This window comes from Agelaius tricolor, unplaced genomic scaffold, assembly GCF_023055355.1.
Source record: "Agelaius tricolor isolate 1412-34295 unplaced genomic scaffold, bAgeTri1.0.p SCAF_1, whole genome shotgun sequence".
In the NCBI taxonomy this organism is placed as follows: Eukaryota; Metazoa; Chordata; class Aves; order Passeriformes; family Icteridae; genus Agelaius; species Agelaius tricolor.
The window spans coordinates 113,759,381-113,786,975 of record NW_027269261.1 but is presented as its reverse complement, the minus strand read 5'-3'; the positions used below and the strand labels follow the sequence as shown (position 1 = coordinate 113,786,975).

Genomic DNA, 27,595 nt, shown 5'->3' with positions numbered 1-27,595 from the left:
CAGGTGCTCCGAGCCTGCCTCCATCCATCCTGGACAGACCCAGGAGAATTCCTCCATCAATCTGCTCTCAAGTTCCACCTTTGCTTTCATCTCCTGGTTTCTTTTTTTTTTTTTCTCCTTTCTAGGAGGGTCAGCGTTCCCCTGGGGCTCAGCACAGGAAATAAAGCATTTTTCATTGTCTCAAAAATGTGTGGATCGCTTGAAAGTCTCCTCTCCCTAAAAAAATCCACAGCAATTCCATCCTGGTTTTGATTAAAACAACCCCAATCTCAAATTGGGGGTTATTTTAACAGATACTCACAGCAAAACCATTCTGCTTTTTGAATTTAAAAATAAAAATATAAACCCCTCCAAATTCTCACAGCAAAACCATTCTGCTTTTGGAATTCAGAAATAAAAATATAAACCCCTCCAAATGCTCACAGCAAAACCATTCTGCTTTTTGAATTCAGAAATAAAAATACAAACCCCTCCAAATGCTCGCAGCAAAACCATTCTGCTTTTTGAATTCAGAAATAAAAATATAAACCCCTCCAAATGCTCACAGCAAAACCATTCTGCTTTTTGAATTCAGAAATGAAAATACAAACCCACACAAAACCAAAAATTAAGCCCTCAAAAAATCTAATTTGGCCCTGGTGGTTTCTTCACTCGGTAGTTGATGGTGATCTGCACTAAAATTGGTATTTTACTGAGTGATGCTGTCTTTGCCTGGAAAATTTGCACTCTCTATCCCTTTATTCCTTTATTTTTGCCTGCCTGTTCCCAGCCATATGTTCATTATTGACTTCAGCAGCAAGGGGCCTCAGTGAAAAAAAAAAAAATACAAAACCAAAAAAAAAACAACCTCAGGAAATAATTTGTGAATGGAAAAAAAAAAAAAAAAAAAAAGGAGAAGAGAAAGAAAAAGAAAGAAAAAAAAAATTCTGGCTTTTTCTGGTGTAAAAAGCCTCAGAACAGAGAGTGGCTGAATGAGCCTGAGCAACCCACGGGGGCTGCAAAGTGCAGAAATCATCCCTGGTTCGGGTGGAAAAGGGTCTGAACTGCTCCTTTTCAGGCTTTTTGTGAATGGGAGGCAGTGATTGGCACCATCCTAACGCTGATGGTTCCTGAGGGGAGAAAATCCCGATTTTCAGAGACAAAGGCAGCGACCTGAGAGTGGAATAAAGGCAGATTTCCCACACAGCCACGGAGATTTTCCATCTCATGGAATGCTCTGGGTGGGAAGGGACTTTAAAGCTGATCCCATTCCAACCCCAACACCTTCCCCAGGCTGCTCCAGCCCGGCCTTGGAAATTCCCAGGGACCCAGAGGCAGCCACAGCTTCTCTGGGAATCCCTCCCCAGTCCCTCACAGTGAAGGATTCCTCCACAGGATCCCACCCAAAATTCCCCATTTGGAGCCATTCCCTGGATCCTCCAGCCCTTTCCCAAATTCCAGCTCTGCTGGAGCCCCTCGAGGCTCTGGAAGCAGCTCCAAGGATTCCCTGGATCCTTCCCTGATCCAGGTGAACATTCCCTGCTCTCCCGGCCTGTTCTCCCCACAATATCCCGATTTATCCCACAATATCCCGATTTATCCCACAATATCCCGATTTATCCCACAATATCCCGATTTTTTCTGCTTCTGTGCAACACAAAAAGATCTCTCTGCTGCTCCTCCTTGGCCTCTCCTGAGTGAAGCTCGACCCTGAAAGTTTCTGAGCCCACCATTCTGCAGAAGTGGGCGCAGATTGTGGGTGATTTACCCCCAGAAATGTGAGAGTAATTAGGTGTGAAAAGAGTTTCCAGAAATAGCCCGTTCCTCACTGCCACCGTCCTCATCACCATGAAAATCACCCCAGCTTTGGTCAGAGCTCACAGAACCAGAAATGTTCCTGAATGGAGGCAGCTTTGGAGCAGGAATATTTCCTGAGATTCCAGGAGAAGCTTGAGGACTGAGCATTAAACATCCCCTCATGGATGTACCCACAAAAAAAAAAGAAAAAAAAAGAAAAAAAGAAAAAAAGAAATAAAGGGAAAAAGCCACATTTTCAGCCATAAAAGCACCTGCAAATCACAGCTTTTCAGAGCCCCTCGAGGCTCTGGAAGCAGCTCCAAGGATTCCCTGGATCCTTCCCTGGTCCAAGTGAACATTCCCAGCTCTCCCAGCCTGTTCTCCCCACAATATCCCAATTTATCCCACAATATCCCGATTTATCCCACAATATCCCAATTTATCCCACAATATCCCGATTTATCCCACAATATCCCGATTTTTGCTGCTTCTGTGCAACACAAAAAGATCTCTCTGCTGCTCCTCCTTGGCCTCTCCTGAGTGAAGCTCGACCCTGAAGGTTTCTGAGCCCACCATTCTGCAGAAGTGGGCGCAGACTGTGGGTGATTTACCCCCAGAAATGTGAGAGTAATTAGGTGTGAAAAGAGTTTCCAGAAATAGCCCGTTCCTCACTGCCACCGTCCTCATCACCATGAAAATCACCCCAGCTTTGGTCAGAGCTCACAGAACCAGAAATGTTCCTGAACGGAGACAGCTTTGGAGCAGGAATATTTCCTGAGATTCCAGGAGAAGCTTGAGGATTGAGCATTAAACATCCCCTCATGGATGTACCCAAAAAAAAAAAAGGAAAAAAAAAAGGAAAAAGCCACATTTTCAGCCATAAAACCACCTGCAAATCACAGCTTTTCAGTGAGATGTTTAGAAGGGACTGAAAGGAAAATCGTTTACTTCACTAAACACTTTGGAGCTATATTTAAAAACACAGGGAACTGTCTCCCCAGAGGAGCAAAAATCAATGCAGATCAGCACTTTAACTGCCTTTTATTACAGTTATTAAAAGCTCCCGATAGAGGTGCAATATTTTAGTTTCATTATGGATTTCATCTCCTTGAGAACAACCAGAGCCCTCAGGAAAAGCAAGGCCGTATTTAGAGCTGGAAATGTTTGGAGGTAACGTTTGTAAAATCAAAGGACACTCAGATCATTTCACCCTCATTTTCTTCTATTATTTCACCCTCATTTTCCCCTCAGATCATTTCACCCTCATTTTCCTCCTATTCTTTCATCCTCATTCATTCCACCCTCTTTTCCCCTCAGATTATTTCCCCCTCATTTTCCCTGAGATTATTTCCCCCTCAGATAATTTCTCCCTCAGTTACCCCTCAGAACATTTAATCATAATTATTCCCCCAGATTATTTCACCTTCAGATTATTTCACCTTCATTTTCCCCCTCAGATCATTTCACCCTCACTTTCTCCCTTAGATTATTTTCCCCTCATTTTCCCCTCAGATTATTCCACCCTCATTTTCCTACTCAGATCATTTCACCATAATTATTCCCTCAGATTATTTCACCCTGTTTTTTTCTCCTCAAATAATTTTTCCCCCTCAGATTATTCCACCCTCATTTTCCTTATTCCCTCAGATCATTTCACCATCATTCCCCCCCAGATAATTTCCCCCTCATTTTCTTCTCAGATTTTTCCCCTCAGATTTCACCCTCATTTCCCCCTCAGATTATTTCACTCTTATTTTCCCCTCAGTTTATTTTCCCCTCAGTTCCCCTCAGATTATTCCACCCCCATTTTCCCCCTCAGATAATTTCACCATAATTATTCCTTCAGATTATTTCACAAAAATTTCTCCCCTCAGATTATTTCTGTCTCATTTTCCCCCACAGATTATTTCATCCTCATTTCCTCTCAGATTATTTCAATTTATTTTTTACCCTCAGATTCTTCCACCCTCATTTTCCCCCAGATGATTTCACCCTATTTTTCCCCATTTTTTGGAGATAATTTCAACATAATTATTCCCTCAGATGATTTCATCCTCAGATCATTTCACCATAATTATTCCCTCAGATTATTTCACCATCATTTCCCCCCTCAGTTTATTTCACCTTCATTTTTCCCCTCAGATCATTTCACCCTCATTTTCCTCTCAGATTTTTCACTCTCATTTTCCCCTCAGTTTATTTCACCTTCATTTTTCCCCTCAGATCATTTCACCATAATTATCCCCTCAGATTACCCCACTCTTATTTTCCTCTCAAATGATTTCACCACCATTTTTCTCCTCAAATCATTTCACTCCCATTTTCCCTCTCATATTATTCCACCTTCATTTTCCCCCTAACTAATTTCACCATAATTATTTCCTCAGATTATTTCATCCTCATTTTCCCTCAGATTATTTCACCCTAATTTTCCCCCCTCCAATTATTTAATCCTCATTTTCCCCCTCAAAACATTTCACCATAATTATTCCCTCAGATTATTTCACCATCATTTCCCCCCTCCATTTATTTCACCTTCATTTTTCCCCTCAGATCATTTCACCCTCATTTTCCTCTCAGATTATTCCACCCTCATTTTCCTCTCAAATTATTTCACCTTCATTTTTCTCCTCAAATAATTTCACTCTCCTTTTCCCCCTCACATCATTTCACCATAATTATTCTCTTCAGATTATTTCACCCTCATTTTCCTCTCAAATTATTTCACTTTCATTTTTTCCCTCATATCATTTTACCCTCATTTTCCTCTCAGATTATTTCCCCCTCATATTATTTTACCCTATTTTTCCCCTCAGATCATTTCACCCTCATTTTCCTCTCAGATTTTTCCCCAGATTATTTCACCCTCATCGCCCCCTCAGATTATTTCAGTTTCATTTTCCTCTCAAATTATTTCACCTTCATTTTTCTCCTCTAATAATTTCACTCTCATTTTCCCCCTCACATCATTTCACCATAATTATTCCCTCAGATTATTTCCTCAAATAATTTCCCCCTCATTTTCCCTCAGATTATTCCACCCTCATTTCCCCCCTCAGATTATTTAATCCTCATTTTCCCCCTCACATCATTTCACCATAATTATTCTCTTCAGATTATTTCACCCTCATTTTCCTCTCAAATTATTTCACTTACATTTTTTCCCTCATATCATTTTACCCTCATTTTCCTCTCAGATTATTTCCCCCTCATATTATTTTACCCTATTTTTCCCCTCAGATCATTTCACCCTCATTTCCCCCTCAGAATATTTCACCCTTATTTTCCTCTCAAATTATTTCACCCCAATTTTCCCCCCTCCAATTATTTAATCCTCATTTTCCCCCTCAAATCATTTCACCATAATTATTCCTTCAGATTATTTCACTCTCATTTTCCTCTCAAATTATTTCACTTTCATTTTTTCCCTCATATCATTTTACCCTCATTTTCCTCTCAGATTTTTCCCCTCAGATTATTTCACCCTCATTTTTCCCCTCAGATTATTCCACCCTCATTTTCCCCTCAGATTATTCCACCCTCATTTTCTTCTCAGATTATTTCACCTTCATTTTTCTCCTCAAATTATTTCACCCTCATTTTTCCCCTCAGATCATTTCACCCTCATTTTCCTCTCAGATTTTTCCCCCTCAGATTATTTCACCCTCATTTTTCCCCCTCAGATTATTTCAGCTTCATTTTCCTCTCAGACTATTTCACCTCCATTTTTCTCTTCAAATAATTTCACTATAATTATTCCCTCAGATTATTTCACCCTCAGATTATTTCACCATCATTTTTTCCCTCAGATTATTTCACCCTCATTTTCCCTTCAGATTATTTCACCCTCATTTTTCTCCTCATATTATTTTACCCTATTTTTCTCCTCATATTATTTTACCCTATTTTTCTCCCTCAGATTATTTCACCATCATTTTTTCCCTCAGATAATTTCACCCTCAGATTATTTTACCCTATTTTTCCCCTCAAATTATTTAATGCTATTTTCCCCCTCACATTATTTAATGCTATTTTCCCCTCACATTATTTAATGCTATTTTCCCCTCAGATTATTTTACCCTATTTTTCCCCTCACATTATTTAATGCTATTTCCCCCCCCGATTATTTTATGTTATTTTCCCCCTCACATTATTTAATGCTATTTTCCCCCTCAGATTATTTAATGCTATTTTCCCCTCAGATTATTTAATGCTATTTTTCCCCTCAGATTATTTTACCCTATTTTCCCCCTCACTTTTTTTAATGCTATTTTTCCCCTCACATTATTTAATGCTATTTTTCCCCACAGATTATTTTATGTTATTTTTTCTCCTCAGATAATTTCCCCCTCATTTTCCCTCTCATGTTCCACACAAGGAGGTTTCTGCATCACTCGGATCCCAGATGCATCAGGCCTGGCACTAAAATTAGCTCATTTCTGGGAAATTGCTTATTTTGCAATTCCTCCAGAAAAAAAAAAAAAAAAAATATATATAAAAATCCCATCTTGACACATGACTAAGAGAAGGAATTTTCGGGCTGAACTCATTCAGTGATTGTGTTTTATTTAAAGAACACAGGAGTGGCTCTGCAGATGGGAATAAAAAAATCTCTTTAGCTCAATACTTGTCCCCATGAAATGGCCCTGCCTGTGGTTTTACCCTCATAATTTTATTTTATTTTATTTTATTTTATTTTATTTTATTTTATTTTATTTTTGACTATTTATTTAAATATTTCTTTCTATTATAAATATTATTTATTTTATTTTATTTTATTTTATTTTATTTTATTTTATTTTATTTTTGACTATTTATTTAAATATTTCTTTCTATTATAAATATTATTTATTTTATTTTATTTTATTTTATTTTATTTTATTTTATTTTATTTTATTTTATTTTTGACTATTTATTTAAATATTTATTTCTATTATAAATATTATTTATTTTATTTTATTTTATTTTAGTGATATTTTAGATGGACACACACAGGATTTCCTCAAGAAAAAAAAAGAACTTTTTCCCATCTGATGGTTCTGGGCAACATCCACCCTCCTGTGACACTCCAAACTCCCAATTTTCTGCCTCTCTTCCCTGTTTTTCCTTTTTCCCCAGATTTATTTCACCTCTGAGGGGTCTGTTTGAGGTGGGCTCAGAGCCAGGAGGAAAAGCACCAATAAACCACACAAGCAAATCCCATAAAAATAAAATAAAGCCAGGCACAGCAATATTCTCCCAATTAATAAATCTGTTATTTATAACGTATAAATATATATGAATGTACAAAATGTACCATAAATAACAGATATATACATATTTTTGAGCATTATTAGGAATATTCACCCCAGAGCAGCCAAATCTGTGATTCTCCAACTTCCACCAAGCGAGGAATTAACACCTCGGGAATTCTCCAGCCTCCCAAAACTTTTTAAACTTAATTTAATTTAATTTAAATATTTTATTTTAATTTTTTTAAATTTTATTTTAAATTTTTTAATTTTTTTTGCTCCAATCCAACACTCTGCTTGCCAAATGTGGATCCTCTCCTCCCAGAGCAGCCAAATCTGTGATTCTCCAATTTCCACCGAGCGAGGAATTAACACCTCAGGAATTCTCCAGCCTCCCAAAACTTTTTAATTTAATTTAATTTAATTTAATTTAATTTAATTTAATTTAATTTAATTTAATTTAAATATTTTATTTTTAAAATTTTTTTAAATTTAATTTTTAAATTTTTTTTGCTCCAACCCAACGTTCTGCTTGCCAAATGTGATTCATGGATCCTCCCAAGCATTTCCCCCCCGGAGCAGCCTGATCCCTGCCCGGGGTGGAGCTGGGATGAGGTGTCCGCTCCGGTGACAATTCCATTATTCCCGCTGAGTCCTTGATTTATCCTGCCCGTTTTTCTAATTATCTTCTCCACCACCTGCCTGGTGAGGCTCTGCTGGGCTCTGCCTGGCTTTGGGAAGGTTTTATTTTTTTGGAGTGTTTGTGGTCATTGAGGTTTTCCAGAGTGTGGAATGGGGTGGGGAAGACCCGGAGGAGGAAGGAAAATCCTCTGAGGATATAAAAAGAATCAGAGGTGGGGGAAGAGGGAAGAAAAAAGCAGAGTGGAAGTGGGACAAGGGATCAGAGTGAAATTTTGCAGTGGAGGCAGGGAAAAAGGAACTTTGTGTGAAAAGTCCTGGAATTGGAGAATCCCAGAATTATTTGGGTAGGAAGGGACCTTGAAGCTCATCCCATTCCCACAGGCAGGGACACTTTCCACTATCCCAGCTTGATCCAAGCTGGCCTGGGACACTCCCAGGGATGGAATCCACAGGGATGGGATCCACAGGGATGGGACCCACAGGGATGGGATCCACAGGGATGGAATCCACAGGGATGGGAACCAACAGGGATGGGATCCACAGGGATGGAACCCACAGGGATGGGATCCACAGGGATGGAACCCACAGGGATGGGATCCACAGGGATGGGATCCACAGGGATGGAACCCACAGGGATGGGATCCACAGGGATGGGATCCACAGGGATGGAACCCACAGGGATGGGATCCACAGGGATGGGATCCACAGGGATGGAACCCACAGGGATGGGATCCACAGGGATGGAATCCACAGGGATGGAACCCACAGGGATGGAACCCACAACCTCCCAGTGCAAAAAATTCCAGAATTATTTGGGATTAAAGCTCATCCCATTCCCACAGGCAGGCAGAGACACTTTCCACTATCCCAGCTTGATCCAAGCCCTGTCCAACCTGGTCTGGGACACTTCCAGGGATGGAATCCACAGGGACGAAATCCACAGGGACAAAATCCACAGGAATGGGATCCACAGGGATGGAATTCACAGGGATGGAACCCACGGGGATGGGATCCACAGGGATGGGATCCACAGGGATGGGATCCACAGGGATGGGATCCACAACCTCTCAGTGCAAAAAATCCCAGAATTATTTGGGTTGGAAGGGACCTTAAAGCTCATCCCATTCCTGTGGGCAGGGACTATCCCAGCTTGCTCCAAACCCTGTCCAACCTGGCCTGGGACACTTCCCTGGATTCCAGGGATGGAATCCACAGGGACAAAATCCACAGGGACAAAATCCACAGGGACGGGATCCACAGGAATGGGATCCACAGGGATGGAATTCACAGGGATGGAACCCACGGGGATGGGATCCACAGGGATTGGATCAACTGGGGTGGGATCCACAAGGATGGAACTCACAGGGGTTAAATCCACAGGGCTGGAAACCTCAGGGATGGGATCCACAGGGATTGAAATCTACAGTGATGGAACCCACAGGGATAAAATCCACAGGAGTTAAATCCCCAGGGATGGGATCCACAGGGATGGAACCCACAGAGATGGGATCCACAAGGATGGAACCCACAGGGATGGGATCCACAGGGGTTAAATCCACAGGGATGGGATCCACAGGGATGGAACCCACAGGGCTGGGATCCAAGGGATGGAACCCACAGGGATGGAACCCACAGGGATGGGATCCACAAGGATGGAACCCACAGGGATGGAACCCACAGAGATGGGATCCACAGGGATGGGATCCACAGGGGTTAAATCCACAGGGATGGAACCCACAGGGGTTAAATCCACAGGGATGGACTCCACAGGGATGGGAACCTCAGGGGTTAAATCCACAGGGATGGGATCCACAGGGATGGAACCTCAGGGATGGAACCCTGAGGGATGGACTCCACGGGGACACAAACCCCCGACCTCTCAGCGCAAAACCAATTTAACAATAAAAACCACAGACACGGCCCCCGCGCCGTCGCTGCCTGTGACAATGATTTGAGTTACTGGGCACTGAGGCAGCTGCTGCTCAGCCCCAGAGCTCACAGGGGGCTCGGGGTCAGCGCTGGCAGAGGGAGCAGCCACAGCAGGAGCTGGGAATCGATCGGGCAGCAGGGACAGGCAGAGGGGACCCGGCTCCCCCCGGAGCTGTCACGACCTGCCCGGGTTGAAGAAGCACCCGGCGCTTTTCTGGCACCATCAGCACCATCAGCAGATATTCCCCTCCCAGGAGGAAGCCCTGGATTTATTGTTATTATTGTTATTATTGTTATTATTGTTATTTTTGTTATTTTTGTTATTATTGTTATTATTTCCACTGAAGGCGCTCGGAAGTTCTAAAGTCAAGCGGGTTCCTTTGTGCCCGACTTTCTGCTGTTGGGAGAGGGAGAGGGCTCACCAAAAATGAAATTATTTTGTCCCAATTTCATTAGAACTGCCCCAAAATCAAAGGTTTGTCAAGATCCCCGGAAAGCCACGGGTTTGCTGTCCCAAAAAAGAGAAAGAATTGGAGAGTTGGGGGTGCTCACTTGGAAAAGAGAAGGATCCAGGGAGATCTTGGAGGCTTTTCCAGAGCCTGAAGGGGCTCCAGGAGAGCTGGAGAGGGACAAGGGATGGACAGGAGACAGGGAATGGCTTCCTGCTGGGAAAGGGGGGATTGGGTGGGGTTTGGGAAGGAATTCCTGGCTGGGCTGGCATTCCCAGAGAATCCCTGCACCCCTGAAGTGTCAAGGAGAGGTTGGAGCAATCTGGGATCAGGGAATGTGTTGGGCTTGGGATGGGGTGGGATTGAAGGTCCATGGATCCCATCCCAAACCATTCCGGGATCCAGGACACTCAGGATCCATCCCAAGGGATTTTGATGGGATTTGGGGATGGAAAAGGGAAGGGAGACCCTTCCTGGAGTGCCCAATTCCCAGGGAATTCCTGAAATTCCTTCCCGGAGAGGAGCTGGGATGAGCATGGATCCAATGCCAGGCTGGGAGAGCTGGGAACGGAGAGGAATTCCCTGGGAAAGGGAAAAATCCCAAAAACCCCTTCAAATTCGGGAGGGATTTGGGAAGGAATTCCTGGCTGGGCTGGAATTCCCAGAGAATCCCTGGGAGTGTCCAAGGAAAGGCTGGAGCAATTTGGGATCATGGGCTGGGAATGGGATGGGATTGAAGGTCCATGGATCCCGTCCCAAACCATTCCAGGATTCTGGGATTCAGGACACTCAGGATCCATCCCCAGGGATTTTTATGGGATTTGGGAATGGAAAAGGGAAGGGAGACCCTTCCTGGAGTCCTGAATTCCCAGGGAATTCCCGAAATTCCTTCCTGGAGAGGAGTCAAGGGTTGGAATGGGATGAGATTGAAGGTCCACGGATTCCATCTGAAGAAATCCGGGATTCTGGGATCAAGGATCCATCCTGAGGGGTTTTTATGGAATTTGGAGATGGAAAAGAGAAGAGGAGTCCTGAATTCCCAGGGAATTCCTGAAATTCCTTCCCGGAGAGGAGCTGGGATGGGGATGGACCCAGTGCCAGGCTGGGAGAGCTGGGAATGGAGGGAATTCCCTGGGAAAGGGAAAAATCCCCAAAAAATCCTTTAAATTTGGGAGGGATTTGGGCTGGAATTCCCAGAGAATCCCTGGGAAAGTCCAAGGAAAGGCTGGAAAATCCCGGAATTGTGGGGTGGGAATGAGATGGGATTGAAGCTCCATGGATCCCATCCCAAACCATTCCGGGATTCTGGGATCCAGGACACTCAGGATCCATCCCCAGGGATTTTTATGGGATTTGGGAATGGAAAAGGGAAGGGAGACCCTTCCCAGGGTCCCAAAATTCCTTCCCAGAGAGGAGCTGGGATGAGCATGGATCCAATCCCAGACTGGGAGAGCTGGGAATGGAGGGAATTCCCTGGGAAAGGGGAAATGGGATTTGGGAAGGAATTCCTGGCTGGGCTGGAATTCCCGGAGAATCCCTGGCAGTGTCCAAGGAAAGGCTGGAGCAATTTGGGATCATGGGGTGGGAATGGGATGGGATTGAAGGTCCATGGATCCCATCCCAAACCATTCCGGGACTCTGGGATTGTAAGGAGACATCCCCACTTGGTTCCTCGTTAATTTTATGCAGCAGAAATGTCGAAATTTTAATGTTTAAATCTTTAAAATTTATTTTTTTAAATTTTAAATATTCACCAGCCTGGACTAACGTTTACACAGAAGAAGCTTTGAAGCTTTTGAGTTTTTTGAGTTTTTTCAACTCAAAACAAGGATATGAAATTTTAAGGCAGGAAACAGAGAGTGAATCCTTGGGAATGAAGGAATTTTAGGAATTTATCTGGATATTTCTGTTATGTTCTGATTATTATATTATATTCATTATATATTATATTATATTATATTATATTATATTATATTATATTATATTATATTATTTATTATATTAATTATTATGTTATTATGTTATTATATTATTATATTATATATACACATTTCTGTTATGTTCTGATTATTGCATTTCTGATATTTCCCAGAGCTTTGGGAAACAAATCCATAAATTTGTTTTGGTATTTTATTCTCTGGTATTATTTAAGAAAATGAATCATGAAGCATTTAAATGATGATGAGAAAGGGGTAATGACCTTTTTTCCTTCTGTTCCTTTTCTATCCTCAACTCTTCTCCCCACCTTTATTTTCAATTCCTCCTCTCCCCAATTCCAGCCTCATCCTCAGGGATAATTGTTATTAAATTAACTCAGGATAAAGGATATTTATTATTAAATTAATTACAAAAAAATTTAAATATTTCCTCCCTCCTCAGTTTTTCACCTCAGATTTTGGTCTCCTCTTTGTTTGATCCTGCCCAGGGTTGGCTTTTCCCATTTTTTTTTGGTCATTATTCCCATTTTTCCAGCCCAAATTCCAGCCCAATCCCACAGAATTCCAGCTGCCATTCCATGAGATGCTGAGGGAGGAGGATTCAAGGTTTTTGCTGGGTTCTGCATTACAAAGAATTCCATGAAAATTCTGTGCCATGTCCACACTGACTCAGAGCATGCTAATAAAAATGATCTAGGAGCAGGATAATTAATATAAATAATAAAAATAATAAAATTAATAAAAATGATAAAATTAATAAAATTAATAAAAATAATAAAAATAATAAAAAGAATATAATTAATATAAATAATATAAGTAATAAAAATAATATAATTAATATAAATAATATAAATAATATAATTAATATAAATAATATAAATAATAGAAATACTATAAATAATATAAATAATATAAATAATCCCTGGAGCAGGAATTTGGAATTTTTGACTCCTCACTTGCAGTCCCTCACCTTAGCCAAGAACCAAGACATTTTATTTAGGAAAAACTCAAGGAATTCTCCACAAAACCCCTCAGAAAAAGGTTCCTACCCCAGCTTTCAGGATCCCCTCCCTGCCCTGTACAGCTGCATTTTCCACAAGTGCTTTTTTTGCTTTCTGCCTGTATTTTTTAATCAATATATTTCATTACACTGATATTTCTTAGTGCCAGACAGCGCCCAGCCCAACCTTCCCCTGGGATTCCTCCAGCACGACTCCAATTTCTGCACTATTTAAAAAAAAAAAATAATAAAAAGAAAACCACCCAATTTTGACTCAGATACGAAAAAATAAAAAACACAACAAAACCTGAAAATCTCCCAGAGTGTTTCAATCATTGCACTGCTCACCATTTGCTCTTTATTCCTCATCACTGCAATTTTCCCCAGGAATAATTTGATATTTCCTTCCACATCACTGACAAAGAAATTGAGCCAAAATGCTTTTATAACACACACACACACACTCACTCTAATTTCGCAATTAATTTGCAATTAATTACCTTCCAGAGGGGATTTTTTTTTTTTTTAAACTTGGAATTGTGTCTTACTCCAAATCCAAGAGGGAAAACCACCTTGGAAAGAAGCAGCAAATATGGGAAGAGCTGCTTCCCACAGGGACCCCAGTGACTCAGGCTTGCATGAGACACAGATACAATTTTCTGCATGAAGTGCTTCAACAAATCTCTTTTTTTTTTTTTTCACCTTTTTTTTTTTTTTTCTTTAAAAATAAGATTTTTAAATTGTTTGCCCTTTAGAAAACAAATCTGGGAACCGAGCAGGGAGTTTTCCATGGGGGAATTGATGTTTTTTTGGTGTTTTTTTTTAAAGAATACTCACAAAAAACTGATCCATGTCCCTTTCCAGCCCCATGTTGGGCAGGTCTGGCATCATGTGGGCCACGACCTTGAAGCCAGCATCCTTGGCCAGGTGGAAGGACTCACAGACAGCCTTCACCGTGTGACCCCTGGGGACACAGGGAAAAGGGTCAGGAAAGGCAGGAAAAGTCACTTTTGAGTCCAGCTGGGATTGTCCCCCCTGGGAGGGTGAGTTTGGGGGTGGGTGGAGGGGAAAATGAGCCCAGATGGGGTTTGGGGGGTGCTGGAAGTGGTAAATGGGCAGGAAGGGAGGTGAGCAGGGGGCTCTGGGGACAGGAAAAGCTGCTGGGATACAGGTTGGTGGCACTCAGAGAAAACGGGAATAAAAACATAAATACAGCAGGAAATAAAAACAGTCTGGAAATCCAGGTTGGTGTCACTCAGAGAAAAACGGGAATAAAAACATAAATACAGCAGGAAATAAAAACAGTCTGGAAATCCAGGTTGGTGTCACTCAGAGAAAAACGGGAATAAAAACATAAATACAGCAGGAAATAAAAACAGTCTGGAAATCCAGGTTGGTGTCACTCAGAGAAAAACGGGAATAAAAACATAAATACATTATTTATATTTATATTTATATTTATATTTATATTTATATTTATATTTATATTTTGGAATAAAAACAGCAGGAAAGGAGAGAAGCGATGGGAATGAGGGAAAGCAGCCAACATGAAAATCTCCCCAAAAATCCCTTCTGGAAAAACAGGAATCACCCCAAATCTTGGGATTCCAGGAGGGTTCCACACTGACAGAACCCAAACCCGATTCTGCAGGAGCCTGGGGGGATTTGGAGCCTAAAAGGGTTTTTTATTATTGAAATTTTGAATTCTGTGGGAAAGGAGCTGCCCCAAGGATCCAGACACAGAAATCTGGGAGAGCTGCTGGGATCCAGTCTGGAAACCCAGGTTGGTGTCACTCAGAGAAAAAAACAGGAATAAAACCATAAATACAACAGGAATAAAAACATTGGGAAAGGAGAGAAGGGATGGGAACGAGGAAAAGCAGCCAACCTGAAAATCTCCCCAAAAATCCCTTCTGGAAAGACAGGAATCACCCCAAATTTTGGGATTCCAGATTCCAAACCTGGTTCTGCAGGAGCCTGGGGGCATTTGGAGCCTAAATGGGGTTTGTTGAATATTGAAATTGTGAATTCTGTGGGAAAGGAGCTGCCCCAAGGATCCAGACACAGAAATCTGGGAGAGCTGCTGGGATCCAGTCTGGAAATCCAGGTTGGTGTCACTCAGAGAAAAAAACAGGGGAATAAAACCATAAATACAACAGGAAATAAAAACATTGGGAAAGGAGAGAAGGGATGGGAACGAGGAAAAGCAGCCAACCTGAAAATCTCCCCAAAAATCCCTTCTGGAGAAACAGGAATCACCCCAAATTTTGGGATTCCACACTGACAGAACCCAAACCTGGTTCTGCAGCAGCCTGGGGGCATTTGAGGCCTAAATGGGGTTTGTTGAATATTGAAATTGTGAATTCTGTGGGAAAGGAGCTGCTCTGGGTTTTGCAGATACAGAGAGAAATTTGGGAGAGCTGCTGGGATCCAGTCTGGAAATCCAGGTGGGTGTCACTCAGAAAAAAAAGGGAAATAAAAAAAAAAAAAAAATACAACAGGAATAAAAACATTGGGAAAGGAGAGAAGGGATGGGAACGAGGAAAAGCAGCCAACATGAAAATCTCCCCAAAAATCCCTTCTGGAAAAACAGGAAAACAGGAATCACCCTGAATTTTGGGATTCCAGGAGGGTTCCACACTGACAGAACCCAAACCCCAGATCTGCAGGAGCCTGGGGGGATTTGGGGCCTAAATGGGGTTTGCTGAATATTGAAATTGTGAATTCTGTGGGAAAGGAGCTGCCCCAAGGATCCAGACAGAAATCTGGGAGAGCTGCTGGAATCCAGTCTGGAAATCCAGGTTGGTGTCACTCAGAGAAAAAAGGGGAATAAAACCATAAATACAACAGGAAATAAAAACATTGGGAAAGGAGAGAAGAGATGGGAACGAGGGAAAGCAGCCAACATGAAAATCTCCCCAAAAATCCCTTCTGGAAAGACAGGAATCCCCCCAAATTCTGGGATTCCAGGAGGGTTCCATGTTCTGCCCCCCTGACACCAACCCAGACCTGGTTCTGATGGAGCCTGGGGGGATTTGGAGCCCCAAAAGGGCCGAATTTCCCACAGTTCTGGAGAAAATCCCATTTTTCCATCACCTCCCATCAGGAGATTCCCACCACAGCAGAAAGATCCTGCCCCAGAATCCTGGCTCTGCCCCACATTCCTGGACATTCCAGGGCACCTCCAGCCCTGCTTTCCTCCAACTCCTGGAATTCCAATTCCTCCCAGTTCCTCCCTATTGGAATTCCAATTCCATTTCCATTTCTAATTCCAATTCCAATTCCCAATTCCAATTCCAACTCCAATTCCAATTCCAATTCCCAATTCCAATTGCAATTCCAATTCCATTTCCATTCCCATTTCCACTTCTCATTTCCAATTCCTCCCTACTGGAATTCCAATTCCAATTCCAATTGCAATTTTTAATTCCAATTCAAATTCCAATTCCATTTCCATTTCCAATTCCCAATTCCATTTCCAACTCCAATTCCAACTCCAATGCCTCAAAATTCCTCCCTATTGGAATTCCATTTCCATTTCCAATTCCATTTCCATTTCTAATTCCAATTCCTCACAATTCCTCCCTATTGGAATTCCATTTCCATTTCCATTTCCATTTCCAATTCCAATTCCTCCCAACTCCTGGAATTCCAATTCCTCCCTATTGGAATTCCAATTGCAATTCTAATTCCTCCCTACTGGAATTCCAACTCCATTTCCATTTCCAATTCCATTTCCCTTTCCCAATTCAAATTCCATTTCTATTTCCAATTCCAATTCCAATTCCTCCCAAGCCTTGAATTCCAATTCCCCCCAACTCCTGGAATTCCAATTCCTCTCTAGTGGAATTCCATTTCCAATTCCAATTCCTCCCTACTGGAATTCCAATTCCAATTCCAATTCCCTTTCCCAATCCCAATTCCATTTCTCTTTCCCAATTCCAATTCAATTTCCATTTCCATTTCCATTTCCATTTCCAATTCCTCCCAATTGGAATTCCAATTCCAATTCCAATTCCAATTCCTCCCTACTGGAATTCCAACTCCATTTCCATTTCCAATCCCATTTCCCTTTCCCAATTCCAATCCCAATTCCATTTCCATTTCCCTTTCCCAATTCCAATCCCAATTCCATTTCCATTTCCGTTTCCCAATCCCAATCCCAATTCCATTTCCCAATTCCAATTCCATTTCCAATTCCAATTCCAATTCCTCCCAAGCCTTGAATTCCCATTCCTCCCAACTCCTGGAATTCCAATTCCATTTCCAATCCCAATTCCATTTCCCTTTCCCTTTCCCAATCCCAATTCCATTTTCATTTCCCAATTCCAATCCCATTTCCCTTTCCCAATCCCAATTCCAATCCCATTTCCCTTTCCCAATTCCAATCCCATTTCCCTTTCCCAATCCCAATCCCATTTCCCTTTCCCATTTCCCTTTCCCATTCCCATTTCCATTCCCCTTTCCCAATCCCAATCCCATTTCCCTTTCCCATTTCCATTTCCAATCCCAATTCCATTTCCCTTTCCCAATCCCAATTCCAATCCCATTTCCCTTTCCCAATTCCAATCCCATTTCCATTCCCCTTTCCCAATCCCATTTCCCTTTCCCATTTCCATTTCCAATTCCCTTTCCCAATCCCATTTCCCTTTCCCAATCCCAATCCCATTTCCAATCCCAATCCCATTTCCCTTTCCCATTTCCAATTCCCTTTCCCAATCCCATTTCCCTTTCCCAATCCCATTTCCCTTTCCCATTTCCATTTCCAATCCCAATCCCATTTCCCTTTCCCAATCCCAATCCCAATCCCATTTCCCTTTCCCATTTCCATTCCCTTTCCCAATCCCATTTCCCTTTCCCAATCCCAATCCCATTTCCCTTTCCCATTTCCATTCCCTTTCCCAATCCCATTTCCCTTTCCCAATCCCAATCCCATTTCCCTTTCCCACTCCCATTCCCATTCCCATTTCCATCTCCTCCCACCCCCTGGAATTCCTGCCCCCCCATGAGCTCTGCAGGTGATTTTTTTTCCCTTTTCTCCAAATCCCTCTGGATACAAACCCCAATTCCCTTTGGGGCATCCCCGGGTTCATTTACCAGAATTAATTTAATTTTTTTTTTAATTTTTTAAGGATCTTTCCCTCCCTCTCTGCCAGAAGATCCAAATCCCCCCCATCCCCCCTGTGCAGCTTTAAACCCATTTTCATTTCTGATTTTTCTTTTTTTCCAGGACCATTCCAGCGTTTTCCTGCGACTCCTCAAGGACAGCATCACTCAAGAACCCTGAGCAGCCTGAGGGGGAAGCAAACGGGAGCTTTGCTTCATAAATAAAAATTATTTTCTTATTAGAAGTGGAATTGGAGCTGCATCAATAACTCGATTATTTGATGTTCTTGAATATTTTTCTGCCTGGCAGCCACCGAAAGCACTCAGAAAACCTCACTAATGACTTATGGAACATAATAGAAAAGTAATTTCCAAACTGTTCCCCCTAATTGGTTGGAATCTGACATTTTGCTGCCGGGGAAATATTAAAAAGTTTCAAGCCCAAAAAAAAAACCAAAAAACCAAAAACCCAACGCACACAAAGCACAACAGGAGCGAAACGAGGTCGTTTCAACAGGAAAAAAAACCCCAAAAAAACACAAATCACCTTTTTCTTCAAGTGCATTTCAAGTCATTGCTCTAAAAATTAGGAGAGGTTGAGGAAGTTTTTAGAAATTCTAAAATTCAGGGCAAGGAGCTCTGGGAAAAGCCTTGAAAGTTGAATTTGAGGTGGAAAAGGAAATGGGTTTTAAGATTTAAAAATGGGTATTTGGGGAAAAAATGGGTTTTAAGATTTAAAAATGGATATTTGGGGAAAAAATGGATTTAAAGATTTAAAAATGGATTTTAAGATTTAAAAATGGGTATTTGGGGAAAAAATGGATTTTAAGATTTAAAAATGGATTTTTTTTGGAGGAAAAATGGATTTTAAGATTTTAAAATGGGTATTTGGGAAAAATGGGTTTTAAGATTTAAAAATGGGTATTTGGGAGGGAAAAATGGATTTTAAAATTTAAAAATGGGTATTTGGGAAAAATGGGTTTTAAGATTTAAAAATGGACTTTAAGATTTAAAAATGGGTATTTGGGGAAAAAATGGATTTTAAGATTTAAAAATGGATTTATTTTTTAATGGATTTTTTGATTTAAAAATGGAATTTCTGGGGGAAGAAATGGATTTGAAGATTTAAAAATGGGTGTTTGGGGGAAAAAGGATTTTAAGATTTAAAAATGGACTTTTTGGGGGGAAAAATGGATTTTAAGATTTAAAAATGGATTTTTGGGGAGAAAAAAAGGATTTTAAGAGCTGATGAGGAATGAATTGTTAAATTGATAATAAATACTTATTTTAAAATAAAATTTTCAAATAAATGGTATTTTAAAAATAGAAATGGTGGCATTAGGAAAAGAAGCGTTCAGCACAGGGAAAGAATGAATATATTAAAAAAAAAGAGGTTGACAATATAGGGAAGAATAGAGACAATAAAATAAAGAGTAGAACACAGGAAAGAATGAATAAATAAAAACAAAAAGAGGTGGACAATGCAGGGGAAGAATGGATACATTAAAAAAAAGAGTAAAATACAGGGAAAGAAAGAATAAATAAAAACAAAAAGAGGTGGACAATACAGGGGAAGAATGGAGATAACAAAATAAAGAGTAAAACACAGGGAAAAATGAATAAATAAAAACCAAAAAGAGAGTAAAATACAGGGAAAGAAAGAATAAATAAAAACAGAAAGAGGGGGACAGGGAAAGAATGGAGATAATAAAATAAAGAGTAAAACACAGGAAAGAATGAATAAATAAAAACAAGAGGTGGAAGATACAGGGGAAGAATGGATACATTAAAAGAAAAAGAGTGTGAAACACAGGTGGGACGGTGTCCCTGACCTGGGATGGGGTCCCTGAGCTGTTGGTGTCCCCAGGATGGTGTCCCTGAGCTGTTGGTGTCCCTGGCCTGTTGGTGTCCCTGGCCACCTGGGATGGTGTCCCTGGCCAGCTGGGATTTCCTGGAATGGTGTCCCTGGGCAGCTGCAATGGTGTCCCTGGCCTGGGAAGGTGTCCCTGACGTGGGATGGTGTCCCTGCCCTGTTGGTGTCCCCAGGATGGTGTCCCTGACCTGGGATGGTGTCCCTGACGTGGGATGGTGTCCCTGCCCTGTTGGTGTCCCCAGGATGGTGTCCCTGACCAGCTGGAATGGTGTCCCTGATGTGGGATGGTGTCCCTGCCCTGTTGGTGTCCCTGGGATGGTGTCCCTGGCCTGGGATGGTGTCCCTGCCGAGGGATGGTGTCCCTGACCTGTTGGTGTCCCTGACCTGGAATGGTGTCCCTGACCTGTTAAGAGCCCCTGGAATGGTGTCCCTGGCCTGGGATGGTGTCCCTGACCTGGAATGGTGTCCCTGGAATGGTGTCCCTGATGTGGGATGGTGTCCCTGACCTGTTGGTGTCCCTGGGCAGCTGCAATGGTGTCCCTGCCCTGTTGGAGCCCCTGGAATGGTGTCCCTGACCTGGGATGGTGTCCCTGGCCAGCTGGGATGCCCTGGGATGGTGTCCCTGAGCTGTTGGTGTCCCTGGCCAGCTAGAATGGTGTCCCTGACCTGGAATGGTGTCCCTGCCCTGTTGGAGCCCCTGGGATGGTGTCCCTGATGTGGGAAGGTGTCCCTGCCCTGTTGGTGTCCCCGGAATGGTGTCCCTAGCCTGGGATGGTGTCCCTGACCAGCTGGGATGGTGTCCCTGCCCTGTTGGTGTCCCTGAACAAGGACAGTGTCCCTACCCTGTTGGTGTCCCTGGGATGGTGTCCCTGACCTAGAACAGTGTCCCTGCCCTGTTGGTGTCCCTTCCCTGGGAAGGTGTCCCTGACCTGTTGGTGTCCCCAGGAAGGTGTCCCTGCCCTGTTGGTGTCCCTGGGAAGGTGTCCCTGGCCTAGAACAGTGTCCCTGACCTGTTGGTGTCCCTGGGATGGTGTCCCTGCCCTGGGAAGGTGTCCCTGCCCTGCAATGGTGTCCCTGACCTGGGGTGGTGTCCCTGACCTGTTGGTGTCCCTGGGAAGGTGTCCCTGCCCTGGGGTGGTGTCCCTGACCTGTTGGTGTCCCTGGCCACGTCCTCGTAGACGCTCTGCACGCCGATCTCCAGGCGGGTGCAGCCGTAGCCCAGCTGTGATGGTGTCCCTGATGAGGGGTGGTGTCCCTGCCCTGGGGTGGTGTCCCTGCCCTGTTGGTGTCCCCAGGAAGGTGTCCCTGCCCTGTTGGTGTCCCTGCCCTGTTGGTGTCCCCAGGAAGGTGTCCCTGCCCTGGGAAGGTGTCCCTGCCCTGTTGGTGTCCCCAGGAAGGTGTCCCTGCCCTGGGGAGGTGTCCCTGACCTGTTGGTGTCCCTGGCCACGTCCTCGTAGACGCTCTGCACGCCGATCTCCAGGCGGGTGCAGCCGTAGCCCAGCTGTGATGGTGTCCCTGCCCTGGGGAGGTGTCCCTGCCCTGTTGGTGTCCCCAGGAAGGTGTCCCTGCCCTGTTGGTGTCCCTGACCTGTTGGTGTCCCTGGCCACGTCCTCGTAGACGCTCTGCACGCCGATCTCCAGGCGGGTGCAGCCGTAGCCCAGCTGTGATGGTGTCCCTGATGAGGGGTGGTGTCCCTGCCCTGGGAAGGTGTCCCTGCCCTGTTGGTGTCCCCAGGAAGGTGTCCCTGCCCTAGAACAGTGTCCCTGACCTGTTGGTGTCCCTGGCCACGTCCTCGTAGACGCTCTGCACGCCGATCTCCAGGCGGGTGCAGCCGTAGCCCAGCATGGCGCTCAGGTGCGGCCGCAGGCAATAGTCCGGCCGCGTCTCGATGGTGATCCCCACGCACCTGGTCAGGCTCCGCTCCGAGTACCTGCACACACACACGGCTCTGCTCAGAACACACCAGCCTGGCCTTGGGGAAACTGGGAACAGCTTCTGGGCTCTTCCAGGTGAGGGGTTTTAAGGATTAAAGGGTGAAATTTGACATTTATTCCTGTCCCAGTACCTGCAGGGAAAAATACCATCCTTGGGTAAAATCCACCAGTTTTGGGTTTTAAGTGAATTCAGGAAGAGTTTCTGGGGTCTTCCAGGTGAGGGTTTTTAAGAATGAAAGGGTAAAATTTAACATTAATTCCTGTCTGAGTACCTGTACAGAAAAATCCCATTCTTGGGTAAAATCCAGCAATTTTGGGTTTTAAGTGAACATGGGGAGAGTTTCTGGCGTCCTTTTAAGGGTTAAAGGGTAAAATTTAACCTTTATTCCTCTCCTGCATGGAAAAATCCCATCCCTGGTTAAAATCCACCAGTTTTGGGTTTTAAGTGAACATGGGGAGAGTTTCTGGTGTCCTTTAAGGGTTAAAGGGTAATATTTAACTTTTATTCATCTCCTGCATGGAAAAATCCCATCCTTGGGTAAAATCCACCAGTTTTGGGTTTCAAAGAAACAAAGGAACAGTTTCTGGGCTCTTCCAGGTGAGGGGTTTTAAGGATTAAAGGGTGAAATTTGACATTTATTCCTCTCCGAGTACCTGCAGGGAAAAATCCCATCCTTGGGTAAAATCCACCAGTTTTGGGTTTTAAGTGAACATGGGGAGAGTTTCTGGTGTCCTTTTAAGGGTTAAAGGGTAAAATTTAACCTTTACTCATCTCCTGCAGGGAAAATCCCTTTTCTGGTTAAATTCCACCAGTTTTGGGTTTCCAGTGAACATGGGGAGAGTTTCTGGTGTCCTTTTAAGGGTTAAAGGGTAATATTTAACCTTTACTCCTCTCCTACAGGGAAAAATCCCATCCTTGGGTAAAATCCACCAGTTCTGGATTTTAAGGAAACAAAGGAAGAGTTTCTGGTGTCCTTTTAAGGATTAAAGGGTAAAATTTAACCTTTACTCATCTCCTGCAGGGAAAAATCCCATTCTTGGTTAAAATCCAGCCTGGGCCTTTTAGGGAAATTGGGAAGAGTTTCTGGTGTCTTCCAGGTGAGGGGTTTTAAGGATTAAAGGGTGAAATTTGACATTTATTCCTCTCCGAGTACCTGCAGGGAAAAATCCCATTCTTGGGTAAAATCCACCAATTTTGGGTTTTAAGTGAATTCAGGAATAGTTTCTGGTGTGTTCCAGGTGAGGGTTTTTAAGAATGAAAAGGTAAAATTTAACATTTATTCCTGTCCGAGTACCTGCACAGAAAAATCCCATTTCTGGTTAAATTCCACCCGTTTTGGGTTTTAAGTGAACTCAGGAAGAGTTTCTGGTGTCCTTTTAAGGGTTAAAGGGTAAAATTTAACCTTTATTCATCTCCTGCATGGAAAAATCCCATCCTTGGGTAAAATCCACCAGTCTGGGGTTTTAAGTGAACTCAGGAAGAGTTTCTGGTGTGTTCCAAGTGAAGGTTTTAATGATTAAAGGGAAAAATTTAACATTAATTCCTCTCCAAGTACCTGGAGAGAAAAATCCCATTCCTGGTCAAAATCCACCAATTTGGGGTTTTAAATCACCTTGGGAGGAGTTTCTGGCATCTTCCAGGTGAGGGTTTTTAAGGATTAAAGGGTAAAATTTAACTTTTACTCCTCTCCTGCATGGAAAAATCCCATTTCTGGTTAAATTCCACCCGTTCTGGGTTGTAAGTGAACTCAGGAAGAGTTTCTGGTGTCCTTTTAAGGATTAAAGGTTAAAATTTAACTTTTACTCCTCTCTTACATGGAAAAATCCCATTTCTGGATAAATTCCACCAGTTCTGGGTCTAAAGTGAACTCAGGAAGAGTTTCTGGTGTGTTCCAGGTGAGGGTTTTTAAGGATTAAAGGTTAAAAATTCCTGTGGTGTTTTGGTGAAACGATGCCCAGGAATAACCATTAATCCAATCTGGGGGTTGTGGTAATTAATTAGGGTTGTAATTAATACAGCCTGGGGGTTGTTCTGGGTCAGGAAGAAGCGTGGCAGCCTGCAGGGAATTCTCAAGGATATCCATGGAAAAGAAAATTCCCACAAAAATTCCCTTTGGGAGTGAGCAGTTCCCAGCCTCACTGAAGGAATCTGACAAAACCCACATTTTTTTTTTTCTGGATTTTTTAGTCCTTTTGTGCCCTTTATCACTGGAGGTCTAACGAAGATTAATTAATTACTCCAGCTGGTAAAAAAAAAATCCCCACTCTTGATGACAAATGGGAAATCACTGACCTGTGAGAGAGGGGAAAAGAAAAGGACACAAACCAAAATTCCCAGAAAATTGAGAAAATTCCTTTTCACAGGGGAATCAACTCCCTGCAGCTTTTTTTTCCTCAACTTTGAGGTGATTTTGTAACAAAATTTACGGCAGGAAGAGGAGAAAATGTTGGAACTGCAGAGAGAACCTGGAGAAATCCCAAGGCAGGATTTGGATGGGGATATCAGTCTCTGTAATGATGATTATTAATCTCACCCAAATGGTGATTTTTGGGTGTTAATGTGGAAAATGGGACACCTTGAGGAAGGCAGGGATGTTATTGCCATATCTGCAACCCCCCAAATTGAAAGGATGACTCAATTCAGGTCTTTATTAGGAGTCTGGAAAGATTCATCATCACACTGCTGGAAAATTTTGGAATGGAAAATAAAGCACAAAACACAATTTTTACCCCCCTCAAAAAAATCCCCGATCAAAATCCTTCAAACTTCAAAAAAAAAAGGAAAAAAAAAATCTCCAAGTGGGTTCAAACTCATTAAAAAAATATGAACTCCCTTCAAATTGATGTAAATACTGAGATATTTGGGGGACAGGCTGTCAGAAGAAGAATTCAAAAACAACAAAAAAAAAAGAGAAATAAAATAAAAATGATGTGAAACATTTCCAAGTTTGTGGCTCACTGATCTGACAGGCCAAGAGCAGCAATTGTTTATCACGTCAGGGCAAACGCTGCCAAAGTGTGATTCATGAGCAGCAGACTCCCAAACAGCCACTCTGCCAGACGTGAGTTGCAAAAATTAAAAGAGGAAAAATAAATTTGGAGTGAAAAAGGGCAAAAAAAAAAGTTTTCAGATAACTTGGGACAAAGGGAAGCTGCTCCTATTAATGCCAAAAATCAGGGTGGAAATGTAGAAGGGAGATAAAAGTAATTAAATCATTGTGGTTTCCAGAAGAAAGAAAGAGAAATTTGGTTTTTTTTTTTTGGGGGGGTTTTTTCTCCACTCTTGAATTCAAAAGGTTCATTTGGATATTCAACATTTTCTCCTGTTTGCAAAAGGAAAATGTGTTTCATTCAAAAGCTGAGAGCAAAGGCAGGGATTGTATTGGTTTAGAAGGCAAACACAAGAAATATCAGAAGTGGACAGGAATGAAAAGCTGAATTAAAAGTGGATTTCCATAACCTGCCATTTTCTGCAGGGAATTAGCACAGAAAAGCTGAGCTGGGGATTATTACCCAGCACAAAGCTGTATTATATAACCAAATTACATTTGATATTTTATTAAAAAAAAAGAAAGAAAATCAATCTGAGGCTGTTTTCTATTCAATTTTCACATTTTGCGGTGAGCTGGAAACGCTGGAGCAGGGGTAGTTCCAAAATATGGATTTAAATCAAGGATTTAGGGGGGTTTTTAGCAAATTGTGAGGATCCCCCGGTGGAAAGCGCGGTCAGATCTGAAATGGGATTTTCCAGGCAGGAGAGGAAGAAATAGGAAAACTGGACAAGCACCTTGATCAGTGGGAAAAGCTCCTGAATCCCAAAAATTCCAGAATGGTTTGGGCTGGAAGGGACCTCCAAGGTCATTTCAGGCACCTTCCACCATCCCAAGCTGCCCCTGGACGCTGCCAGGGATGGGGCAGCCAAAAATTCCCTGGGAATTCCATTCCAGGGCCTCCCATCCTCACAGGGGGGAATTTTTTCCTATTTTTCTGAGGATTTTGGGGTGGGGATTTAGAGGTTTTTTTGGGATTTGGAGCTTTTTTCAGGGGATTTGGGTTTTTTTTTCCGGGATCACTGACAGGAATTTCTTCCAAAATTCTCCCCCCTTTCCCAGGGAATTCCCTCCATTCCCAGCTCTCCCAGCCTGGCATTGGATCCATCCCCATCCCAGCTCCTCTCTGGGAAGGAATTTTGGGAATTCCCTGGGAATTTGGGACTCCAGGAAGGGTCTCCCTTCCCTTTTCCATCCCCGAATCCCATAAAAATCCCTGGGGATGGATCCTGAGTGTCCTGGATCCCAGAATCCCGGAATGGTTGGGATGGGATCCATGGACCTTCAATCACATCCCAGTGCAACCACTGATTCCTCTCCAGGAAGGAATTTTGGAATCCAGGAAGGAATTTTGGGATCCAGGGGATTCCCTGGGAATTCAGGACTCCAGGAAGGGTCTCCCTTCCCTTTTCCATCCCCAAATCCCATAAAAATCCCTCAGGATGGATCCTGAGTGTCCTGGATCCCAGAATCCCGGAATGGTTGGGATGGGATCCATGGACCTTCAATCCCATCCCATTCCAATCTCACAATTCTGGGATTTTCCAATCTTTCCTTGGACACTGCCAGGGATTCTCTGGGAATTCCAGCCCAGGCAGGAATTCCTTCCCAAATCCCATTTTTCCCTTTCCCAGGGAATTCCCTCCATTCCCAGTTCTCCCAGCCTGGGGTTGGATCCATCCCCATCCCAGCTCCTCTCTGGGAAGGAATTTTGGGAATTCCCTGGGAATTCAGGGCTCATCTTCTCTTTTCCATCCCCAAATCCCATAAAAATCCCTCAGGATGGATCCTGAGTGTCCTGGATCCCAGAATCCCGGAATGGTTGGGATGGGATCCATGGACCTTCAATCCCATCCCAGTGCAACCCCTGATTCCTCTCCAGGAAGGAACTTTGGGATCCAGGGGATTCCCTGGGAATTCGGGACTCCAGGAAGGGTCTCCCTTCCCTTTTCCACCCCCAAATCCCATAAAAATCCCCTCAGGATGGATCCTGAGTGTCCTGGATCCCAGAATCCCGGAATGGTTTGGGATGGGATCCATGGACCTTCAATCCCATCCCATTCCCACCCCACAATTCCGGGATTTTCCAGCCTTTCCTTGGACATTCCCAGGGATTCTCTGGGAATTCCTTCCCAATATCCCACCCAAATCTCCCCTTTCCCAGTGGGAATCCATTCCCCCCTTGTCCGCCTCCATCTCTCTGCCAACAATCCAACAAAATTCCCTCCAAGAATCTCCGAAATTTTACTTTCTGCTTCCATTTTAGGAATCACAGAGCCCAACTCAAGGATTTTTGCCTCCTGTCCATTAATTATCCCCAAAATCCCAAAGGATGGCTTGGCTTGGAAGTGCCCTCAAAGCTCATCCTTTCCTGATCCCATATCCCAAAATTGGAATTTTCTTGCATCATCCCCAGCCCTATTCTCAGCTTTTTCTGTGCCCTTCTGCTCCCAAAAAAACCCTCCCGGCTCCGCAGCCGCATCCAGCTGGGACACGATTTCCCTTTTCCCATCCAATTTCCCACTATTTATGCACTCAGGGGTAATTTGGCTGCTGAATCACACACAGACCTCATCATTCGCTGTCACTTCAACCCAAAATATTTTTATATTTTTATTTTATTTTTGGGGTTTTTTTCCAGAGATTTCTGCTGCTGCTGCTCAGAATA

At 43.1% G+C, this 27,595-nt stretch overlaps 1 protein-coding gene and 1 long non-coding RNA gene across 3 annotated transcripts in view; both read right to left on the bottom strand.

Moving 5' to 3' along the window:
- Positions 1–27,595, bottom strand: part of ELP3 (elongator acetyltransferase complex subunit 3) — a 146,053-nt gene that overhangs the window by 60,298 nt on the left and 58,160 nt on the right. For both annotated transcript variants that reach the window (XM_071448056.1, XM_071448046.1), the window contains exons 8-9: positions 21,712–21,873; positions 13,802–13,928 (exon numbers count right to left, since the gene is read on the bottom strand). In XM_071448056.1, coding sequence (XP_071304157.1) covers positions 13,802–13,928; positions 21,712–21,873 — 289 coding nt within the window. The remainder of the gene's footprint in view (positions 1–13,801; positions 13,929–21,711; positions 21,874–27,595) is intronic.
- LOC139600129 (uncharacterized) lies at positions 3,082–9,077 on the bottom strand. Its single transcript, XR_011682423.1, has 2 exons — positions 3,313–9,077; positions 3,082–3,228 (listed from the first exon to the last, which is right to left on the bottom strand). It is a non-coding gene; the product is annotated as an uncharacterized lncRNA (long non-coding RNA).